General features: G+C 41.1%; 1 protein-coding gene across 4 annotated transcripts in view; it reads right to left on the bottom strand.

Moving 5' to 3' along the window:
• Positions 1-911: 911 nt before the first annotated feature.
• The window catches only part of LOC128356807 (ankyrin repeat and SAM domain-containing protein 1A-like), a 65,969-nt gene continuing 45,626 nt past the window's right edge, over positions 912-21,254 (bottom strand). For 2 of the 4 annotated variants that reach the window (XM_053316939.1, XM_053316942.1), the window contains 11 exons: positions 19,236-19,348; positions 10,833-10,931; positions 10,378-10,524; positions 9,844-9,951; positions 9,551-9,721; positions 9,313-9,450; positions 8,872-8,943; positions 8,653-8,739; positions 8,029-8,166; positions 6,735-6,917; positions 3,370-3,993 (listed from right to left, as the gene is read on the bottom strand). In XM_053316939.1, coding sequence (XP_053172914.1) covers positions 3,877-3,993; positions 6,735-6,917; positions 8,029-8,166; positions 8,653-8,739; positions 8,872-8,943; positions 9,313-9,450; positions 9,551-9,721; positions 9,844-9,951; positions 10,378-10,524; positions 10,833-10,931; positions 19,236-19,348 — 1,373 coding nt within the window. In that variant the 3' untranslated portion in view covers positions 3,370-3,876. Of the gene's footprint in view, positions 3,301-3,369; positions 3,994-6,734; positions 6,918-8,028; positions 8,167-8,652; positions 8,740-8,871; positions 8,944-9,312; positions 9,451-9,550; positions 9,722-9,843; positions 9,952-10,377; positions 10,525-10,832; positions 10,932-19,235; positions 19,349-21,254 lie in introns of those variants that run through there. The other 2 variants (XM_053316940.1, XM_053316941.1) reach the window with 2 other exon arrangements.

Genomic DNA, 21,254 nt, shown 5'->3' with positions numbered 1-21,254 from the left:
TTAGTCATAAAAATAAACAGTTTCATCATTTCTTTACACAAACTCCAGAATTAATTTGATGCGACTTTTATTGGAGTATTTGTTGTTGCATTTAAATTAAAGCTCCAGTAATCTTCTTCTGTTGATTTGTTTTCCATTCTAACAAAGAAAAAAAAACATGTCAATATAAAACCTTGTGCTGGAGCAAATTAAAAATCTACAATATTTGAATTAACATCAGCTGATTAAAGTCAACAGAACACTTTGACTTTGCTCTTTTTTCAACATGATGTTACTTTTAAAAGTTTGTAAAGTCACAGCAATATAAAAAGGTCTTCACACGCACATTTTAGCTTACATGGATTCAATAAGACCCTAACTCCAAAATAAACGTTATCATATAATGTTTGGAATTGGGTTTTAATGCAAAGAAATATACTGTAGAAGCATATTTGTTCCTAATGTCACTACAGCTGGTATCTACTGCAGCAGCTTGTTGTTTAGACTGACAGAATAAGCCGTGTTGATATTATACTGTCAGCTTCTGTGTCTGGACTTCTGTTGCTTAATCTCCAGTAGTCGGTTTCAGTTTCCTATGCTGACTCTGAGCTGCTGCTGTCCATCCATCAGCAGAGAGAGGTTTATGAGATAGACATGGAGGGTGGAGACCAAACTTTTCATCCTGGCGCATCTACTGACCTTGTTTGCCCTCCGACAAACAAAGACCCTCTGCAGGTGTAGATATACAGTACAGTGCAGCTTTAGTTGAGACCTGCAGTAGAACTGGAAAGTGTCAAAAACTGACAGGAAATTCATCAACAGTTGGGATCTGTGTCTGAAATAAAAGACAAATGCAAACACTTTTGTGGTAATAATAAAACAGAAGAAAATAAAAAAAGTCAACAGGGACAACATTTCTAATTGCTCCATTTATTAGTTGTACAATTATGAAAAATAATCATAAAAAAGACTGGAAGCCCAAGATTATTTACAATCTTTTTTTTTCTAAAGTGAGGTCCCTCTTCTGAGTAATTGTTTTTTCAGCCTTTTTTTCTTTTAAATCACAGGGTATTTATTCACGATATGTTTAACTTTATAAGACAGTCCTTTTTCTCTCTTTTGACAAACGTCAAAAAAATTACATACATACATACATATACATATATATATGGATATCTATAAAAGCAAAAATCATTCAAGTATCAAAATACAGACTACTAGATTCATATACAATAGCATTCTCATCATTATTGTCATCAGATTAGTCCCAAAATATCTCTCCTGATCCTTAGCAATGTGCAAAAGCAGAGTGGGACCAGGCTGATGGCCGAAGGTGCCGACAACCAGCGAGCTGAAGACAGTGTACCATAGAGTTATCATACTGGCCTGACAACGTACCACATATACAACGGTTAAATCAAAAACGACCTGACTATGTACCCATATACACATCGGCTGACCAAAAAGTACCATCAACAGTCAACATACTGGGAGTTAGCTAAGAGAAACATGCTGTGCCCTATTGTTCTGTTCTGCAGCTAAAATCTAAAGAAGTACCAGCCTGCATGGCAGGTGTGGTGAATAATCTTGAATAGATTAACTGAACAAAGAAGCAGGGAAGGAGAGAACTGCAGAGAACCACACCTGATCCAGTTCCCGCGTTAGGACACACCATTGTCCAATAAAACAATAAAAATATACAAAAAACAAACAAAAATTACAACGCTTTAAATCAAATAAAAGCCATCCCCTGTTATATTACTATAAAACAGTCTTTGTAGTGTCAGTTTCTCTGCACCTTCGTCCTTTAAGTTTGGTTAGAGAATACCTCCCGTGCAAGATTAAATTATCACAGTTATACATGTATGTTGTGGGTGAGATGGTCATGAGAAAACGCTACTATTTGGATACAGGACGAATAATCCAGGCAGGAGTGTGTACCTACAGTGCGAGGTCTCTGTCTGACGCCTCAGTTTGTACCTTTGTATCATAACAGAAAACAAATAGTTCTTTATCTCAGCTGCTTCCCCTTTTAACTACTAAGTTCTGCATTGAAACCTGCAGGTACATTTCCTGAAACAGTAAACACAAATCCTCTATGAGGGAGGCCTCAAAGGCTGATAGCTTTTGGGAGGCCACAATTCATTTCTCAGGAAATGCAAAGAGCATAACAACCATCACTTTCTGATGGACAGGAAGCTTAGATGGAGGTGTGTGTGTGTGTGTGTGAGTGTGTGTGTGTGTGTGTGGAGTGTTGATGAAGTCGGTGAGGTCAGATGAACTGATGGACCGTGCAGTGTTGAGAACCTGGCGTTCCGTTTTTCTCCAGGCCCACCCTCGTCCCCCCCACCTGATGTGTTACTGTGGTGAGATGCGAGCAACAGTCCGACTGGTGATGTGATCCACTGCATGAGAAGTAGGTCACTTTTCCACACAAAAACACCCATCATGCAACAGGGCTCATTCCTGTCCTTTCACACTGGCTGGGAGTGGTCACAGTGTTCAGCTACAGGGAAGGGACACAGACACATGCACACAATGCAGTGAGGTTAAAATAGAGTAAAAAAAACAATGAACTAATGAACACAAACATTGTGATGGATCACCCTTACCCACACCCCATATAATGATTAACTCTTTTCACTGGCAGCAGTGAAATATTAACTTGGTGTGATTGGCAAAACCAAAGGCAGGATGAACATAGAAGGCCTTTGTTGTGAAAAGAAGAAGAAGAAGAAGAAGTAGAAGAAGAAGAAGAAAAAGAAAGACAGGACAGAGGAAGGTGCGCTTATTCTTACACACTTAGGGATTTGGTGAAAGTGCTTAGTTATAGTTAGTTCACTCCAGAGGAAGCATCAGGTTTTAATCCTGGTGCTCTGATTGATAGACAGAGGAGAACATGCCAGTCTTAGACAGTTTTGTACTGTCTATTTTCTGCAGCGGTGAGGACCTCTAACATGCAGGTCCATATCCTCTGTGCCCCCCCAAGAAAATCCCTCAAAATGCTTATTTTATTAGCTCCATAAAAGGACTTTATCACAGTGCAAGAATCTTAGCCTCCTTTGGCTTCCGACAGACCACTGACAATGAAAAATCTCCCCCTTGTTAAATCACTTCAACAGCACAACCTGCATCCCCCTGAACAGAAACAGTCTGCTACAGTCCAACTGATGCATAGAATGGTGGGAGCAGTTTCACAGTTCCCTCAGGAAACATGTCCATCCAGGTACAGGATGTGTGCAGTGGGTCACTCAAGATTTTCTCAGGACTCGTAGTCAGGAGTTGAAAGATCAGAGTGAAAAGCCTCAGAGCGGCCGTCGCCTAATGGAGCAGGAAAAGCACCAAGACAAAAAAATAAAAGAGCTTATCACCAAGAGTCAATAGTGGGATGTTGATTGCGGGGGGGAAAAAAAGGGGAAGCATTGTGCACGGAGTTCAGGAAGCATACAAGGTAAACAGAGAGGAGAATAGCAATGATGGTAAGTGGCAGGCTGGTAGTGTGAATGATACCAGTTAGAAAGAGACTGATGAAGTGAAAGGGTTGCACTAATAATCAATATGTGGTAGGGTAGTAGTGGTGGTGGGCTTAGCATACGGAAGGAGGAAAGCACTCGTTTAACTGTCACAGATTGTGTTGTTGTCAGATGAGGACACAAGTGATGGCAGAAGGTGACAGACTGACTACGAGATTATTCTGTCAGCTGATCCGGCAACAATACGGGACAGAGCAACAGTGTGAAGGGAGATGGGGGGGAAGAGGGGAGGGGGCAGGGGCAGGGGTCCAGCCTGGAGAGAGGCAGAGTCACAGTGAAAGGCACACAGAAAGATGGAAAGGAGAGGGGGTGAGACCAGGCCCGGGTTCAGAGGTGAGGAGGAGGAGGAGGAAGAGGGGTCCACTCAGAATATGGTGGTCTCGTACTTAGTGCTAATGGTGCGCTTGGATTCCTTGGGGTCCACGAGCCACGTGGCGCTGCCCTGGGACTGAGAGTCCCCCTCCTGGTCCACAATGTCTCCCTGTAAACACAAACACAGAGCATCAAACTGTCTGCTTTTCAACAGCAGCTGACCTTACAGTAACTACAAACAGGTTTAAACTGTTGTGCTGAATCACAGAGAGAAAGGAGAATAAACATTAACTCAAGTGACTATGTGTGACATCTGTTGGCCTGGTTCACCTCTTTATTTGGGGGGAAATAATACTCACATCCCTATTGCCATGAATCAAGAGAGGATCTAAATCTACCTGCCAACAGGTGGATCAACAGGTGTCTCCTGGGACATTTCATTCAGTTCAATTCAATTCAAATTATTTATATAGCACCAAATCAATTTATCTCAGGACACTTTTCACATAGATCAGGTCCAGACCTAAAATGTATCCATTATGTTTTTCCATTCATGTTTGATTGTGAATAAGAGTAACATGTATGTGATAGCAAAGCAGTAGCATTAATATAAATTATTATAATAACTCTAACTTGTATTTCAACTTTATATTATTTAGAAGTCCCACAAATCTAATATTTTAGTTTCACTTGTTTGATTTAACACAACATGTAATTTCACTACACTTCAAATCACAGGTACAATATGTTAAGGTTCCCATAAACTGCAATAGATAAGATGTGAAGACAGTTGCAGAGTAACCAGGTTTTACTTTAATAATTTTCTTTGTTTCATAATAATATATCTTTTCTCCATATTTGTCTTTTGGTATCATAAAAGTCATGTCCAGAAGTGTTAGTCTTCATAAAAAGTAAACTCAATAACTATTTTCTCTCAGACTTATTACTACATATTTTACCCAATAGATTTGTATGCATATACTGCTAAGCTTGTACTCAAGTAAAACATCAGTAAGTAACAGTACTGAAGGATATTTTAGCACTCTCTCCATGGTTCCACCCTCACCACACACAAGCACAAGAGTCTTTCTGTGCATGTGAACATTCATAGTGTTACTACCAAACAGCCACTGGAGGGCGCCAGAGCCAAAAGTAACAATAAAAGCTTTAATCAGAGGCTTTGTATAGAGGGGAGCCCATATTCACACACAGCAGTAAAACATAAAGTATCAGCAATATAAATACATAAATGGGGGATTATGGGGCTGTTAGGGAGGGATGAGGAAAGAAATGAGGAAGACAAGCGTGAGAGGACGGCAATGGGACAGGATGGTACGAGGATGTGAATGCAGCACCTGAGCAGCAGGGCTAGTAGAGTGCAGCGGTAGGAAGGAGGGACGGTGGGTGGTGCAGGTGTAACAGTAACAGCAACGACTGGCGAGAGGAGGAGAGTCCTGGGAGAGATGAACACCGCCAGGAGGAAAGAGGGAAGAAGGAGAAAGAGCACAAGAAAACAGAGAGGAAGCGAGGCTGTGAGAGATACAGATTTGATACAGCATGAGACAGGAGGAAAATATGCGCTCGGTAGTTTTTTAGGTGTTGGTCTGTGTGACTGCATGAAAAGTGCATGAAATAAAAAGGTGTAACATTTAAATATCAAAAGACAGGTGAAGGAAACACAGGCAGACACTGAAGAAGCGACACTTGACATCACAATCTTACATGATTCTTTTTATGCCAACGCTACACTAGAAGACTTTGACAAGAATTTTTAAAAGTCTGACACCCTCTTACATCTAAAGACAACGTGTCATAAATCAGTTTCTCATCACAGACTCAAAGACTGGGGGGTCTTGCAGGGTCACTATTTTCAAGACTATTATTTCGATTATTTCCCATTCTGCTCTCAGTGGAAATTTAGAGGAAGAAAAACTTTTGGCCCACAGCTGCCCTTGTGTGTTCAGTGGTTTGCACCAGTTTCTCCTCCTTTTCCACAGTCCAAGAGAACTGAGACTTATTTGTGTTATTGCGCCTCCCCAGAGTCCCTGTCATGTTTACTATCTAACCCTGTTTGCTGCTAGAATGATCATGCATTGAACACTATTCGCATGAGCCCTGACTAAGCCTCCGATTAATACACTTGATTCTATCGGAACATCAAGATGAGAAAAAGATTGGCTCAAGACAGCTCAGACTGACTTTTATGACCACTTTTTAAAACCAGATGCACACCACAACTCTAGCAAAACTCTCACGATTTTATTCCGACACTGCAAATTTGTCTGCGGCGGTGAAATTACTTGAAAAGTCGTAATTCGTAGTCGTAGTTCATTAAACTGCAGACAGAGATGTGCGACTGATCCCTGAAGTGTAATCATCTCATTCATATTCAGCACAAGCTCACTTCCTAATGGTTTAAATGCTAATGGCCAGAAGAACATCAACACAGTGGAATAATGATGTGAAACAGCGCAGACTGATACAAATACTCTAAGAAGTGTGTTTCTGTGTATTTGATTCCAAAAAAGTATGTTCCCATGAAAACAGAATTATCACATCAAGTGTCAGGATGACTCAGTAATGTGAGATCTGCTTCAGTTTTACACCTGCAGTCATTTTGTAACAGCAGACATATTTTTGATTTGTGGATGACTCTGACTTGTTTTTTTAAAGCTGCAATAACAACACGCAGAGCAAAGCACTAACTCATGTCCAGATGAACAGGTAGAGTGCATTTCAGGATACAGAAAATAAACATTTACATCAGTCACACAGCTTGTATTACTTTTTGGGCCTCTACTAAACACCAATCATTACTTCCAGAAAGTTATAATACACTAAGTTGAGTGTGTGTGTGCGTGTGTGTGTGTGTGTGTGACCTCTATGCTCCAATGTCTTTCTCCAACTCACCCCTGACTTCCGTACGCTGCCTCGTGGTTTGGGTACAGGTCGGCTGGACTTGGTCTCAATGACCTCTGAACCGGGTCCCACTGGAAAGTTCTGGTGCTGTTTGGTCCTCTGGGCCTGCAGAGCCAGCTGATAGGCTACCTCAAATGCCTGCCCCAGTGTCAGTATAATCTCATAGGTCAGGTTCTGGCACAAAGAGAGAGAGAGAGAGAGAGAGAGAGCAGGCAGCCCTTTTAAGCATTCAGCATCACATCAGCAGACATAGAGCTGCCTCACAGTGCTCTGAGCATAGTTTTGTTTTCAAGCCAGAGAACAAAACAATACTCAGTTTGCAGTGAGACAGCAAAAAGATAGGACAAAGTTTCCTTGTCTAAAACTTCTTCAAAACCAAATTACATAACTTGGAGAAGTGGCAGCTGTCTTGGGAGTATTGTGCAGCAGCAGCAAGCTCTCTTCAGTACCTGGGCTCAATACTTTTGCTGTAGTTTAGTATTAGAGCTGCTGCAGCCTATTGTTAAAGCCTGACAGCTACCAAACATGAACAAGCACTTTCTGACTAAAGACGGAGGATTGAAGCTTCACACTATGTGTCTTGGGAAGCTGAAAAAAAGAACTCATAGTGAGAACACTGCGTCAAGAGAACAGAGCTCTGAATTTCTCTGCATATTCTTCACTTTTTGAAAAGATCTGCCCTAAGATAAATGCGTCGTCGGCAGCACAATGGTCAAAAATCACTGACCAGATCTCAGCTCAGGCTGTTCAGACCTTTGATTCTCAAGCTGCTGCAGCACTTACTGCCGGGATGGCGGCCCTTTGTTTCAACCCCACAGAGGAAATCACTGGGAAACTGAGTGGTGCTAAGCTCTTCCAGACTGTAGACTGGAATGACCTATGCTGCATTATGAGGCAGATTAGAAGGATAATCATCAGATCTCAGGGGGGAACAGAGAAGGTAATGGAGGGCTACTTATCAAAGCCAGAGGAGCACTGTGCCTACGAGGAGGCAATCAACCCCAACTGAAGCGTGACACCTTGAAGAGATAGGGCAGTCTAGAGATAACAGTGTTGACCGTGTGGGCTGTCACATCTAATCAATGTTACAGCCACAAGTGCGGGAGACGATGTTGGAGGAATTCAAATTTAGCAGCGAGGAAAGTTTTCAGCACTCACTACAAAGCCTCCTTTCACTATGTTCACCTTGTTTATGCTAAAATCGAGCTGACACAGAAAATTGCATGTCATATTCATTCAGTCTGAAACAGATAAGCCAGCTGTGGGTTATTGTGGGTATCCTTACCACGTCTACTGTGCTGAACACGTGGCAGTAGTGATGACTGGTCTGCAGGTCCTTAGTGATGTAAGCAAATGTGCACAAGTCTTCTGGGTCCTGTGCTGCACATGAAATATTACGGATCTCATGCTCTGCAATGATGTTCTGCATCGAGAGTAGAAACACGCATGGATGAAACTCAGTGACTTTAAATAACCCTCTGTAAATGCTACGCTTTTCTATTTGATGCCATTAACACAATGCAAACAGAATGTCAAGCTGTACCACACAGAGCTTGAATGATATAATGTGTTATGAAATTACTTAGACGGACAGTAAGGAGGTGAAATTGAGACATAAAACAGATTTTGCAGCTATCGCAGGAAAAGTGTAGCAATAAAAAGTTAAACCAGGCTGAGTCTTTTTTCATTAATGTCATATAAATGTCAGTATGAGCGGACGTGCTCTGCTGTCAGGAAATACAAACATGAACAAGTCTGACATAAACTTGGGAAGCCTGACATTTACAATCAGAGAAAAGAACCAGTGATGTTGACTCTAACATAAGTAAATGTACTGTTATTGTTATGTGGCTTTAATATGATGTGTAACATGACACGTGGGATTAAAAAATGATTTTTAATAACGAACCTTATTGGCTGCATCAATGAACTTCACACCCTTATACGTGATGGAGAGGACGATGGTCGGGACTTTTCTCATTTGTTCTGTCGACCTCTGGAGGGAAAAATGAACGACACAGGCAGAAAGGACATTAAGGTAAATTATCATACTCAATAATATAATTATTATACTCGAAAAATACTCTATGTTTGTCCATTGGGATTACAGAAGAAAACTGTCTCATACCCGCATTTTGGCACAAGCGTCCTGGGTGGATTCAGTACCTCGCAGATCCTTAATAAGCATAGAACCGAGGTACTATAAAGGGAATAGAAGACAGAAATATACTTACTTACAAATATTCAACATAAACAGCAACATGGTAAATGGTAAATAGACTGTACTTATGTAGCATGTCATTCACCCATTCACACACATTCATACACTGATGGCAGAAGCTCCCACGCAGGGTGCCAACCTGCTCATCAGGGGGGAATTTTAACCATTCATTCACATTCATACACCACTGGCACAGCAACGGGAGCAATTTGGGGTTAAGTGTCTTGCCCAAGGACACATCAACATGTGGACTGGAGGAGCCGGGAACCGCCAATCTTCCAATTGGAGGATGACCGCTCTACCTCCTGAGCCACAGCCGCCCAATGAACAAGAGAGGCAAAAACGTACATTGGCTTCGTAGGCGCAGGATTCAAAGATGAGCTTCTCTGGCTGGTGATGCCAGTTCTGGACTGGAGCGTACGGTGCTGCCAGACTAGGCGGCCGCAGGGTCAGACGGGGTTCTCGATGCCGTTCTTCATACCGTTCCTGGAAAGAAAATAAATATGATTGTCAAAGAAGACATGCAGGGACACAATACAATCACACAAAGATGCTAGAGGCAATAAGGTACAGATAAACTACATACATGCGATCTGTGTCGTTCACTGCGATGTCTTTGGGTGACGTCGTAGTCGGAATCTTGCACTTTTTTCCTCCCTGGTTCTCCGACTGGCAGCAGAGGGTCCATTGAGCGTCCTGTGTAAGACTCCATCAGATTAAGCGGAGATGAGGTCTGGGATCCAGGCAGGTCTTGGCACTAAAGAGATGGACACAATTAGCTGTCACACGATGAACGTAACTAAACTCATTCAGCCCTTCTTCCCATACATGTAAAGTCCAGTATGATGTTGGTATAATAGTCTTTGAGCATCTCCTCACCCTGATCTGAGACAAACGAGGAGGCTTGACAGGAGGCTCCTCATAGGGCCTCTCAGCTAAGGAAGCAATGATGCGTTTCCTGTGACCAAGTAGGGTGATCTTTAGCACCTGGAGAAAAGAAGTAATCATCTGGTTAACACATGTGCAGCACTGGAAAAAACAGAAATGCTGGAAAGGTGGAGGCACACAAAGTAACACCAAACCCTGCTGATTTCATAATCAGCAGGGTACCCTAAATGTGTCGTCTTAGAACAGTTCTTAATGTGCAGAAAACAGAAAATGTGCTTAGCTCTTGTTTGAAGTCAAGTATCATTACCTCAAATATTACTGTTTTGTTCTCTGACATTTATGCCTTGATCAATTGAACTACTTATATTCTGCACCAAAGTTACAGTATGTGTATTCACCTTCAGAGTTTCAGTTTCTCATCTAGTTTAAACTGTCAAAATGGCTCCCTTGTGCGGAATTTTACTTCAAAACTAATTTCGCCCTCTGATACTCCTCAAAGTCCCCATGTACGTCATTGTGACTCACATTGACAATCTCCAGTTCCCAAAGGTTTTTGACACAGTCCAGAGTGCGGTAGCCACTGGCCAGGAAGTTGTGTAAGTACTCGTTCAGGCCCAGATTCTCCAGCCAGGAGGACAGAGAGTTGCTGCCATCACAGCCCAGTGCTTTCACCTGTAGGACAGGACTAAATCATTCACTGATACTTTGAGAGCTTCGGGGCAATCACTGGCCCTGCATGGTGCCTTTAAATAACTTTCTTGCCTCACTCTGAAGGATCTGGCTACAATAACCTCATACAAGTATACTGGTACGGTTATCTCAAAGGAACTGACAGACTATGAGTTAGATTTACAGAACATGCCATGGTATTAAAGTGGAGATTAGCTCTTTTTGATCTAACATCAGAGGAAAAGCAAGACAGTGAATCAGGTCTTACTACACTGAGATTAGTATTGAAGTAGAAATCAATGATTTGTTACCTTGGGTAAAGAACGTGCTGCATGCAGGATCTTTTTTCTGTGGCTTGGGTCTGTGATCCCAATCTCTCTTAAGTCCTGGTCCTCCATTACATTGCTCCCCTGTAACACAAAATAAAATGCTTGTTAAAGGATATGTGTAGTAACTTTTGTAATGGGAATTCTTATTATTCATCTTCTCTGACACAAATGAGCAACTATGTCATATGATTAGGTGTATGTGTGTGTCATAATCTGCTGACAATGACACCACTTATGTTACATGAAATGCTGATTGAGTGAACATCATTGAACATTGAGTGAACATCATGTATGTTATAATCTACTGACTAACCATTGTCCTGATTGTACACACATTATGACGTGACTATTGTGCTTACATTGTTCTGATGATAGAACAAGGTCATCCTTTCACAAGATAATGTATTGTATATAATCTGACTATTTCCTCTGCTCTGGGCTCGCTGTGCCATCTCACGCTTGAGACAGCAAGGAGTCCATCTGCTGACGACTGAATAAACTAGAGAAAGACAAGGAATGACTTTGTGCTTCTTGATAATAAATATTGCCAGAACACTTTGCACTGGTTCCCGTATATACATATACACACACACTCTTTCTGTTTATTCCGGTTAAGCATTCATACCATAAAGATGTTTTATTTTGAAGGAGTAGAACAGAAATTAGTGTATGTGGATGAGCAGCGATTGTCATGTGACCAATTCATAACACTCATAATTCTTCCGCTGTTCTAATGAACAAGTAGAAATACATGGTTACTTCCCACCTCTGACTGATACTGTATGTGTATTAGTTTATTAACACCCATTACAAATCTGAAAATGAACTGAATATTATTGAAAGTCTTTAAAAACAACCAACTTGCTTGTGTTTCGAGTGTTTTGTACATTTGTTGTATTTATTGTATATTTTTGTATCTATTTATCTATTGTATGTGTGTACCACAGTGGAGTAGCACTCTTAATCTCGTTGTACTGTAATGTACAATGATAATAAAGGCATTCAATTCAATTTTTCATGTTAATTCATTTGCAGTGTGCAGTAACATATATTTCACTGTTCAGTTTGATTAAATTCAAGGTGATGATGGCATGAAGTCATTCTATTATACAGCAGTATTTCAGAAAAAGTTATTAAAAATTATTCAGATAATACCATTTACTGATATTTTTGTAGACAATTAAAAAAAATTTCAGACAAATGAAAATGAGAATGAAAATCTAAAACACAGAATACAATCTGATTGAAACTGTAAGAGAAGAGCCTATGCTGCAGGGTTAGTATCGATCACAAGTAATGGTGCCATTGCATAAAAAAATGTCGATTACTCCTGAGTGAGGAGGATCTTCAAACTCCTCCCTGGGTCTCAACCTAGTGAGGGGGCCATGTCAATAACCCCTTAAATGAGACTTAAGTGTGTGGGGGAGGTGACTGACAAGCATGTGTGTGAACGATGGACAGCCCCATTTTTGGTTACACACAGTATCACCTTGGAGACAGTGTGACAGGCAGGTAATGGATAATAGACAAAGGAGTGATAAATCAATGTCAGAATAGCAGAGTAGTCAGCGATATGAGATGGAGGGGTACGAATACTGGGGTATTGATGGTGGACAGTAGCTGATGGAAGGAGGAGAAAATCAAAACACTCTTGATATGTAAAAGGAAACTCTTCATTTTTACACAGCAATCACATTAATCAGCTTTCTAGTTACTACTCAGATGACCAGTGAGTAAAATAGTCCATCCTCGCTGTAGAAGAGTGAGCCGCAAATACTCGCTGTGTTACTTCTAAAGAAGAAGTCAGCAACTAAATCTCATCTGCTAAAGTATCATGATGCTCCATGCGAGATGCTGCCTCAGGAACAAATTGTGACGGCTCAGGGCTCTTGTGGCTGACTCTTCAATATGAACCTCGGACTAATCCTATGGTGCTCACCCAGGCAAGCACACACACACAGAGACACACACACACACACATACAGACACACTCTCACAGTATAACAGGACAGAAGAGGAGATGTCTGTAGGTCAAACCTGACATCCTGTTTTTCATGCAGACAAGGTAGATACAAACAAGGGGCAGAAAGGATGAGTGAATCTGTCTGTGAATGTAAAAAAAAAAAACTGCAGACTAATCTGTGTAATGCTGCAGTGGAGACACGATGTTAATCACAATTTTGTTGAGTAAGCAATTGAGATAGAGAGAAGTCACAGAGCGTAAGTATGAAATTGAATGTAATGAGAGGTTTTCATCAGCAGCCTGTCTGTGGGAAGTCTGACAAAGAAAGACAGAGTATAAGACAAAGACAGACACTGGGATCTCCTTATGGAACAAACTGCTCCTGCATACTAAACCAAGTCAAACAAAGCCAATACTTAAAACAAAAGTAAATGCAGCATTGTGGACAGAAGTGATGGCTCACTCTTATGGAAGGGAGACTGAATCTTTGTGGAATAGCAAGGGGACTCATAGTTTTATCCTATAATGTTACATATCTGTTAATATGCCATGTATTGTGTTGTTAGTGATGTGCCTGTTTCCTTTGAGGACCACTTTGGAAATAAGTGTTTTTAGTAATGCTATCTTAAGTGCTACCCTCTGGGACTTTTTTGTGTCACGATATTCCTTTGAGTTGATGTGCTTTTAAATTCCTAATAATAATCAAATCAAAAATAGAAAGCCAGAATGAAATCAAGAAATCTGTGGGAACTTTGAGAGATAAACAAAGACAAAGAAAGAAAGAAAAATGACAAAGAAAGACAGAAAAGATATGAGCAAAATGGGTGCATGACCCCGGTCATAACTGTGGTGAGGCACGACCAGAGTTATAGCTCAGATTGAGTCCGAGACATCATGACGCATCTCTTTCGCTCTCTTAATACCTCGCACTAAACTGACAACTTAAAGCCCATTATCTCTGAGCAGCAACACGCTGATCGCTGCCTCTCCAGCTGCGGATTGAAACTATTTGGGGAGCTGGATGGATAATAGCACTTTGACAGTGCATGGATCATTGCATTACTGTCCCACTGGAGATGAACTGATAAAAGGCTGTGCGGGGGGAAATAGTTCAGACAGACTGGCTCTACTGTCTCTGTCTCATTTTCTGCATTTTTACTCTTAAGTAAATGTGTTTTATTAAATGCTGCTATTTCATATTTCTCATGTTTTTTTCTGTGTATTTTGCACGTTGATGTCTTGATTCACCCACACTTACAGTTTATTGAGCTTTATAGTATGTTAAGATGCTGCTTATGTCATCCATCACTGAGGAAGCGCCACATTTGAACAAAAATCCTGTTATAATGTTTTCTGTGGAAAAGCAAATGATATTTCCTAATGGGCTGCCTGGGTTGTGTGGCCTTGTTGGAGACTGACATTAGCGCTGGAATGATTAGCCATTAATCATCTAGTCGATTCACAATCAGAATTTGAATAATTGATTAACTGTTTAAGGCTGTTTTGTATTTGCATATATTAAATATTTTGGGGTTTTTGAGTGTTGATCAAACAAAGTAAGTAATTTGAAGACATTACCTATGAGGGCTTTGTGAAATTGTGGTTGGCTTTTTTATAATATTTTATAGACCGAACAATTAATCTTTTAATCTCCAAAAATTAAAAGATGAATTCATAACGAAGAATAATCACAAATTGCAGCCGCTACACATTTTGGCACTGGGCATTTGTTTCAATCCATATCAGAGCTGAAACAAATGGCTGGATAATCATTGCAGTCATTTTTCATGCAAAGATGCCAAAAACATCATCTAGTTTTTCTTTGTTATACATGATAACTGAACTGACTATCTTTCAGTTTTTCAGTCATAATATAAAGGGGCCACCTTGAGTCCTGGGAAATGATAATGGACATTTCTAACTGAATTTTCTAAAATGTAATTGATTAATCAAGAAAAAAACCCACTACATTAATTAATAATGAAAATAATTGTAAATTGCAGTAATAATCTACATTTTGTTACCTGACAGAAAACAAATCACACTAAATGGCAAGGATGTTAAATTATAGACCTTATTAAGTGAAAAATGCTTCAAAGCTCTTTAAAATCTAATCTTTGAAAGGCAGTTGAGTTGATAAAACTCTCATCAGTCTGCTACATCTTGTTGAACCATTTATTCCCACACAACGACTGTGAAAACACAAACTGTGTGACTTGAAAAGACGAGGTGGTGGCAGCACTGTGGGGAGATTTCTGACTGATGTGGCCACTTTTTCCACCACAGGCTCAGCGGGGCCAAGTGAGAATACATTAGTTGAGAAAGAGCTGACAGTGCAGTGTGATGAAAAGAAAACATCTATAGTAGTGTAAGCTAGATGGTTTTCTGTCTGTGCTTGTGCTGCCCATCCATCTCTGTTTTACTCTGTCCTCTATTTAAAATGCTGCTCTCTCTCCTCGGCCACAGCTGGTCCCCTCTGGTTTAAATTCACTCTCCAAAAGCAATGAAAGTCATCGTTTGTCCTGCTAAACAAGCTGTCATGCAACCACACCAGACCTGTGAAAAAGGCTACGAGGAGACTGTGATTGAATGTGCAGGGACAATGAAAAAAATGTTTAAAAATCAACCCTATATTTTATCCTTGTACAAATGCTTTTCAAACAGGCAAATGGACACAATACAACCCCCATCAATGACACAGCAGAGAAATCAATGAATCTATCCCCAATCCTTGATCTTCTAATACATGAAGCCATTACTGAATTTCCAATTTGTCTTCAGGCTTTGGTGCCATTGACTCTTTCCAGCGCATCCACTTTGAATCTATTCAATACCAGAGAATAAGAACGAAAAGGGATGTAATAAGAAAAAAGACTGTGTTGAATTAAGATAACACAGATGCAGCCACCAAAGTACAAACAGATGCAGCATATTCTCTGAAGTTTCTTTCACCTTCGTGCAAGTTTTTGATTAAAACATCTTTCTTAAGAGGGATTTTGCTTCTATTATCCACTGAGTCACCTCCGCAGATTGGAGACTTTAAGTGAATTTGTTCCTCTCTAGCTGCCTCTATGAACGCTAGCTGCAGAAGTGCATCTGTGACACAGTTGCCTCGAATACAAACTAACTTGGATCTCTGTTGGCTGACCCTGTCACAGCTGACGACACAGCCGCTAGAAGCTGTGCTCATGAGTTGAGTACAGCGAAAAAGGAGCTGTTTGGTTTCAAAGAGCGTTACTTGTCAGTGCCAGCGAGGACTGAGGAACGGCATGGCTGCACAGAGCTTGTTTCATCAGGACATTTGCTCCATGAGTCGATAAAACGCATCTAATTGGTTTCAGAAGAGGCTTGTCTCTGCTTCGGTGCTTGAACACAATACAATCGCTGCCGTTATTGATCCAATTCTGGAGCAAGCCTGCAGAGTAGACGGAGATCACAGCGGTCCAACTGGCAGAGTAAACACTGTTTAATTAGTGATCTCACTGCACATTGCCTACAGTGGACAAACTATTTCTAAAACACTGTTTTTCAGTGTTTTTTATACACATGGTGGCAGCTCAGCGATCCTAAGGCAGTGGGGGGTCTGTTTCTTGCTGCTCAGTTGATACTGAATTTTTTCCATTTCCATTTTTTATCTGCAAATTAGTTTGACTTCTTGAGTTTCGATTGTAAAAGCTCAGCTATAAAAAGGGACGCCACGGAGGCATTACACTCTTAATTAGATTTCATTCAAGCATGATTCTCTAGCAATGGTGTATATCAGTGATATCTAACCCCATAAGTGCATTTCGGAGTTCGTGTGATATGCTTTTAGATTTTGATAAATCAGTTTGGTAATTATGAGAATGGATTTGTTCCATACAAATCTAAATGTACCAGTGACAATCTGTGCCTTGAGGCTGATAGGACTAATACAATTAGACAAAAAACTATCTATCTGGTAACACAGCCAGCAAGCAAAGCATGGTGAAATATGCTCTGGTCCTGTTCTATCCACACTAATGCACAACTGCACATTAAACACAAAGACAAGGTCAGAGCGTCATTCTCATTCTCAATTGAGACCAAACTGCAATTCTTTCAAAAAGGTCAACATTTACTGTGAGAAGGACACGCTGTTTAAAAGGTCCCAGCTTTATTTCCTACACCCTCTAGTGATTTCAGAAAGCCAGGTGCTCTGTAAGCCGTGTTTAAAGATAGAGAAATTGCCAGCTCTCCGCTTGAAGAAAAAAAGAGAGAGAGGGCTCAGGGCTAAGGAAGGAAAGGCTCAAAAGACAGTAGGAAGATTAAACCTGGAGAATAACTTCAGAGGCTGCTTCAACACAGAATTAAACGTGGCTGTTGATGACACTGGGTGAGAGGGAGAGAAAGACAGATAACCAGAGGTGTGCTCTGCTCTCTGATTATTCTATAGCTGCAGGAGCCTCGTCTATTTTACATAAATCCGCACTATAGAAAAGCATGAACATTGATTTTTAGTATTCATCTGTGTTAAGTTTCCAGCTTTGTAATGCCTTCCATGAGAGGAAAACATTACTGTCGATACTGAAACAGTTGACCAGATTAGACCAGATGAATTGACACCCAGCCAGCGTGCAGTCTGGAGTGTTTTACAGTATTTATAAGTCTAATTAGCAAGCTTTTAGTGACAAAAAACAACAAGACAAACCAAAGTGTAACACATAACCTACATCACATTAAGCTAGAATGGAGGTGAGACCAAAAAATAGAAACACAATATGAAAAGAACTACATTTTAAGTACTTTTTAACACTATTCTATTCATTTCACTGTGGGAAACTTGGGACTGCTGTTGTCATGATTCAATCATTTCCCGCCCCTGAGCAGTCTGAATATATTGGACTGAACCATTGGTTTTGCCTCGGGCTAACATTTTATCATTCTGGGCAGTCAGAGGTCATCTTCTAAATCACAAAAATACTTTGGAAAACACAACCTGCTGCAGGATGACAGGTGAAAAAGTCAAATTTGCATGGGCAACACTATCTGACCAAATCACAGAGTCATGTGAGGGTATTATAAATGAGACTTTGTTTGCTATTGTGGAATGTAAATCAAAATGACATTGGCAGCCACTCAGGCGATTCATTAAACTGAATGCTAATTTGTAATTGAACAAATTAACACGAACACAGATTTGTCCATTTGTGAGATGTCTAGTTTACAGGAGCACTGGCCATACAAAAAGAAGACAAGATTACTTTACTGTTAATGTGTACAGTCAACTGATAAGTGAATTTCCTTCACACACTGTATGCATATCACAGTATATAAGAGTCACAGTTTCAGGGCAAATGGTGATTTAAGCTCCTTATGTAGTATTCAGCTATACACTGGGATTATTGTGCATTGTAAGGTATTTTCCTACCTCTAAATATTCAACAAAAACAGAGCCCAGAGCCAGAGAGAATGCATAAGGATGCAGTTGTGGTCTGCATTTATGTGCATTTATGTTTCCTCCTCAAACCATTGAAATCAAATCAAGTTTGGTGTTCGAATGGGATGGAAATCTGCAAACACATAGCTCTATGTGTTAAAGAAAAGAAAAGCATGACGGGCCTGATGGAGGAGGAAAGAGTTTTTATCTTGACACACAAGATGGCTGTCTCATTTCAAACATGCCCACTAGCCCTGGCCTGCCAGCTGGGTCCTCCTTTCGCTCCTCCATCAGTCATCATTACTGACAAAAGCAAGAGAGCCAACTCATAGTGGCGTCACACACTGTGGGCTCTATAAACATGTCGGCAAGGCAACAGCATCCCATTGCTCATTGAGATGCTCCTCCATACTGGCCAGGTATCAGCTGCTTCTCAGTGCTTGACTGTAAGTTAGAGGCCATGACAGCGACCTCCTGAGCTGGAGGCAGACTGTCTGGGAGGCAGAGAGCAGTATAAACTAAATTCAATACACAACCAGGTCATGACATAAAAGTTTCTGAAAACTAAATATTTGACAGCATAGATGAATGAATGAGTAAATCTAGCAAATGAGTAAATCTAGCAAACATCAATACATGCTCTGGGAGCCTGTCACATGAGAGAGAGGAAAGGTTTTTTTGGACTTTGAATCCAGTATTGAATATATTGAGGTTTATAAAGCTGTTGACATAATGTGTGATACTGAAATTACGTGCCTGTAATAAAATATTGCAAATTTGAATCAGAATCAAGTTGGAGAGGGTGGGGTCATAACAAGATTACTGCTAATTGAACTTCAGACAAGGTAATAAGATCATCTTGCAGCTGAAGGGGATGGCATCAATATTGTGTTCATTGACAAAGACACAAGGAGAGGTAAGTAGAAACAGTAAACAGAGAAAGATAAGAACAGCAAATCATTAAAGTAAGGAAAGACCATAAGACTATGGTCATTGGACTTATTTTAAAAAAAGTGGAACTCACCATGTAGTGCAGGTCATCAAAACCATTGAGGAGTAGTTTGCTCTCGTACTGCGGCAGCCCCACGTGCTCCAGCCAGTCTCCCACAGGCTGGTCCAGCAGCCGGCCTGCAGCACCTGCTGACAGGGGAAAGCGCTTCAGGAGGGAGAAACCTTTCAGCCGGTAGCAGCGGCACTCTGAGGACGAGACGTGGCATTGCCACATCGTTCTCGGCCAGCAGAGCCGAGCGCACCAGCAACAGGAAGTCAGGGTGTCCTCTTATGGACAGGGCGTCAGCTCCCGCAGAGCAGCGGGGGCCGAACCACAGTCACTCAAGACGGAATGAAGTGTCCCTGATCTCAGGGGCGAAGCGGATGATGAAAGGGATGTGAGCTGGTTTACTACCCACTAGTATCCACAAAATTCTTAGCTAGGTCAGGCAGGAACATGCCAAAAACACATTTACAATCAACAATAAACTGCCTCACTTAACTGTTGTACTGGAAACAACAGTTCATATCCAAACAGGAAAAAAGTCAAAAGGTCCCATGTCAGGAGGAAGCAATTCCGCCCAAAATAAAACTTGCAGCTGATTTAATGAAGCTCCATATTTGTCAAGAGAAACTGAGACAGGAGGTCAGACAGGAGAGCAGCAGTTCATAACAGCGGGGGGTGGGGGGGGGAGTTATTCCAGGGGAAACGATTTGTTTCGGACCAGTGGAAAGTTCTTTGGAAACTTGTGGGCAGAAGCAAGAGACGCTTAATTAGCAAATAGGCTCATCCCTGATTCACAAATCCATCCCACACAACATATAATCTACCACACACAGTCCAGACAGGAATCTACCCGAGAGCATGACAGTGTTCACATGGAGAGCAGAGCAAAGGGGCTAACAGAAACATGAAATAATAACTGTAATGAACAGAGACTGATTGAGAACCAAAGCTACACTGACGGCTATCAGCAGCCTGAGCTGAGAGGAGCCTCACCTGCACAGGGACAGATGTGAACATGTTACTTTTATGCTCTGACTTGGTTCTATAGCAGAAAACACATTTGCTACTATGGTAAACAGTTATGACACACCTTAATTAAAAGCCTGTGTTGTGACCTTTACTCTTAATTTTATCAATAGTTAAAAATTTACAGAGTAAATCATTTTACCATTCATAGGAAACAGTTGCTTATTCCCTACATTTGTTTTTACAGACAGAGCAAGGTGACAACTTATAATAACAAACTAATATCATAACCTAAAATAAAATTAATGTACACATTACACATTTCAAAGCTTCTATTTTTCCTTGCCAGTGTTGCTTTTGTCTATTTACAGAACCTCTCCTGTTCCAGAGGATACTTCCGCGTCATAAATCCCATTTCGGTCACTCTCTGAGATTTATCAAGGAAAAAAATAAATCCAGTCGAGAATCCAATCAGCTACTTCAAAGAGCACTTGAGTAATAGCTGGCCCCCAGAATGAACTCCTCTGTAGACGAGAGAGAGAGAGTGCTAAAACTGTCTCTTCTCAGTCTGGCACAGTCTGTGAGATGTGGTCAAAAGTCCAGCAGCAGCCACTTTCCACAAAAGAAAAAAAAGGCTTCTGTAGTCCACTCACTGCTGCCTGCTCCAGGCTGAGGAACGGACCACCTAATCTTACAGATCCTGAGGTGGCGTCCTTCTATTGTCCTGGCTGTATCTGCTGCCTGCAATTCCTCTCTCCCTCCCTTTAACACACACACTGTCTCTCTCTCTCTCTCTCTCTCTCTCTCTCCTCGTTGCATGCTCTTCTCCACTCCTCCCTCCCTCTCTCTCTCGCTCTCCCTCTCTCTCTCTGAAACACTGCAGGTGGCTGCTCTTTGTCAGTGCGAGCTACCGCTTCAGCTACAGACCCCCCAATCCCTCATTACTAGCATTTGCTCTTGAGTTTCTGCAGCTTCTGTATCTCAGTCTTGGGCTTTTCACACACTCGTTAGGTTTCCTACACCATCTTTTTCACTCTGATGTATAACTTCATCAGTAGGGAGGTGAAAAAGTACAAGGGA

The sequence above is a fragment of the Scomber japonicus genome, chromosome 4 (assembly GCF_027409825.1).
Source record: "Scomber japonicus isolate fScoJap1 chromosome 4, fScoJap1.pri, whole genome shotgun sequence".
NCBI classification, from domain to species: domain Eukaryota; kingdom Metazoa; phylum Chordata; class Actinopteri; order Scombriformes; family Scombridae; genus Scomber; species Scomber japonicus.
Note: the sequence above shows the minus strand (reverse complement) of the source record. Positions and strands in the feature narration are given on the sequence as shown.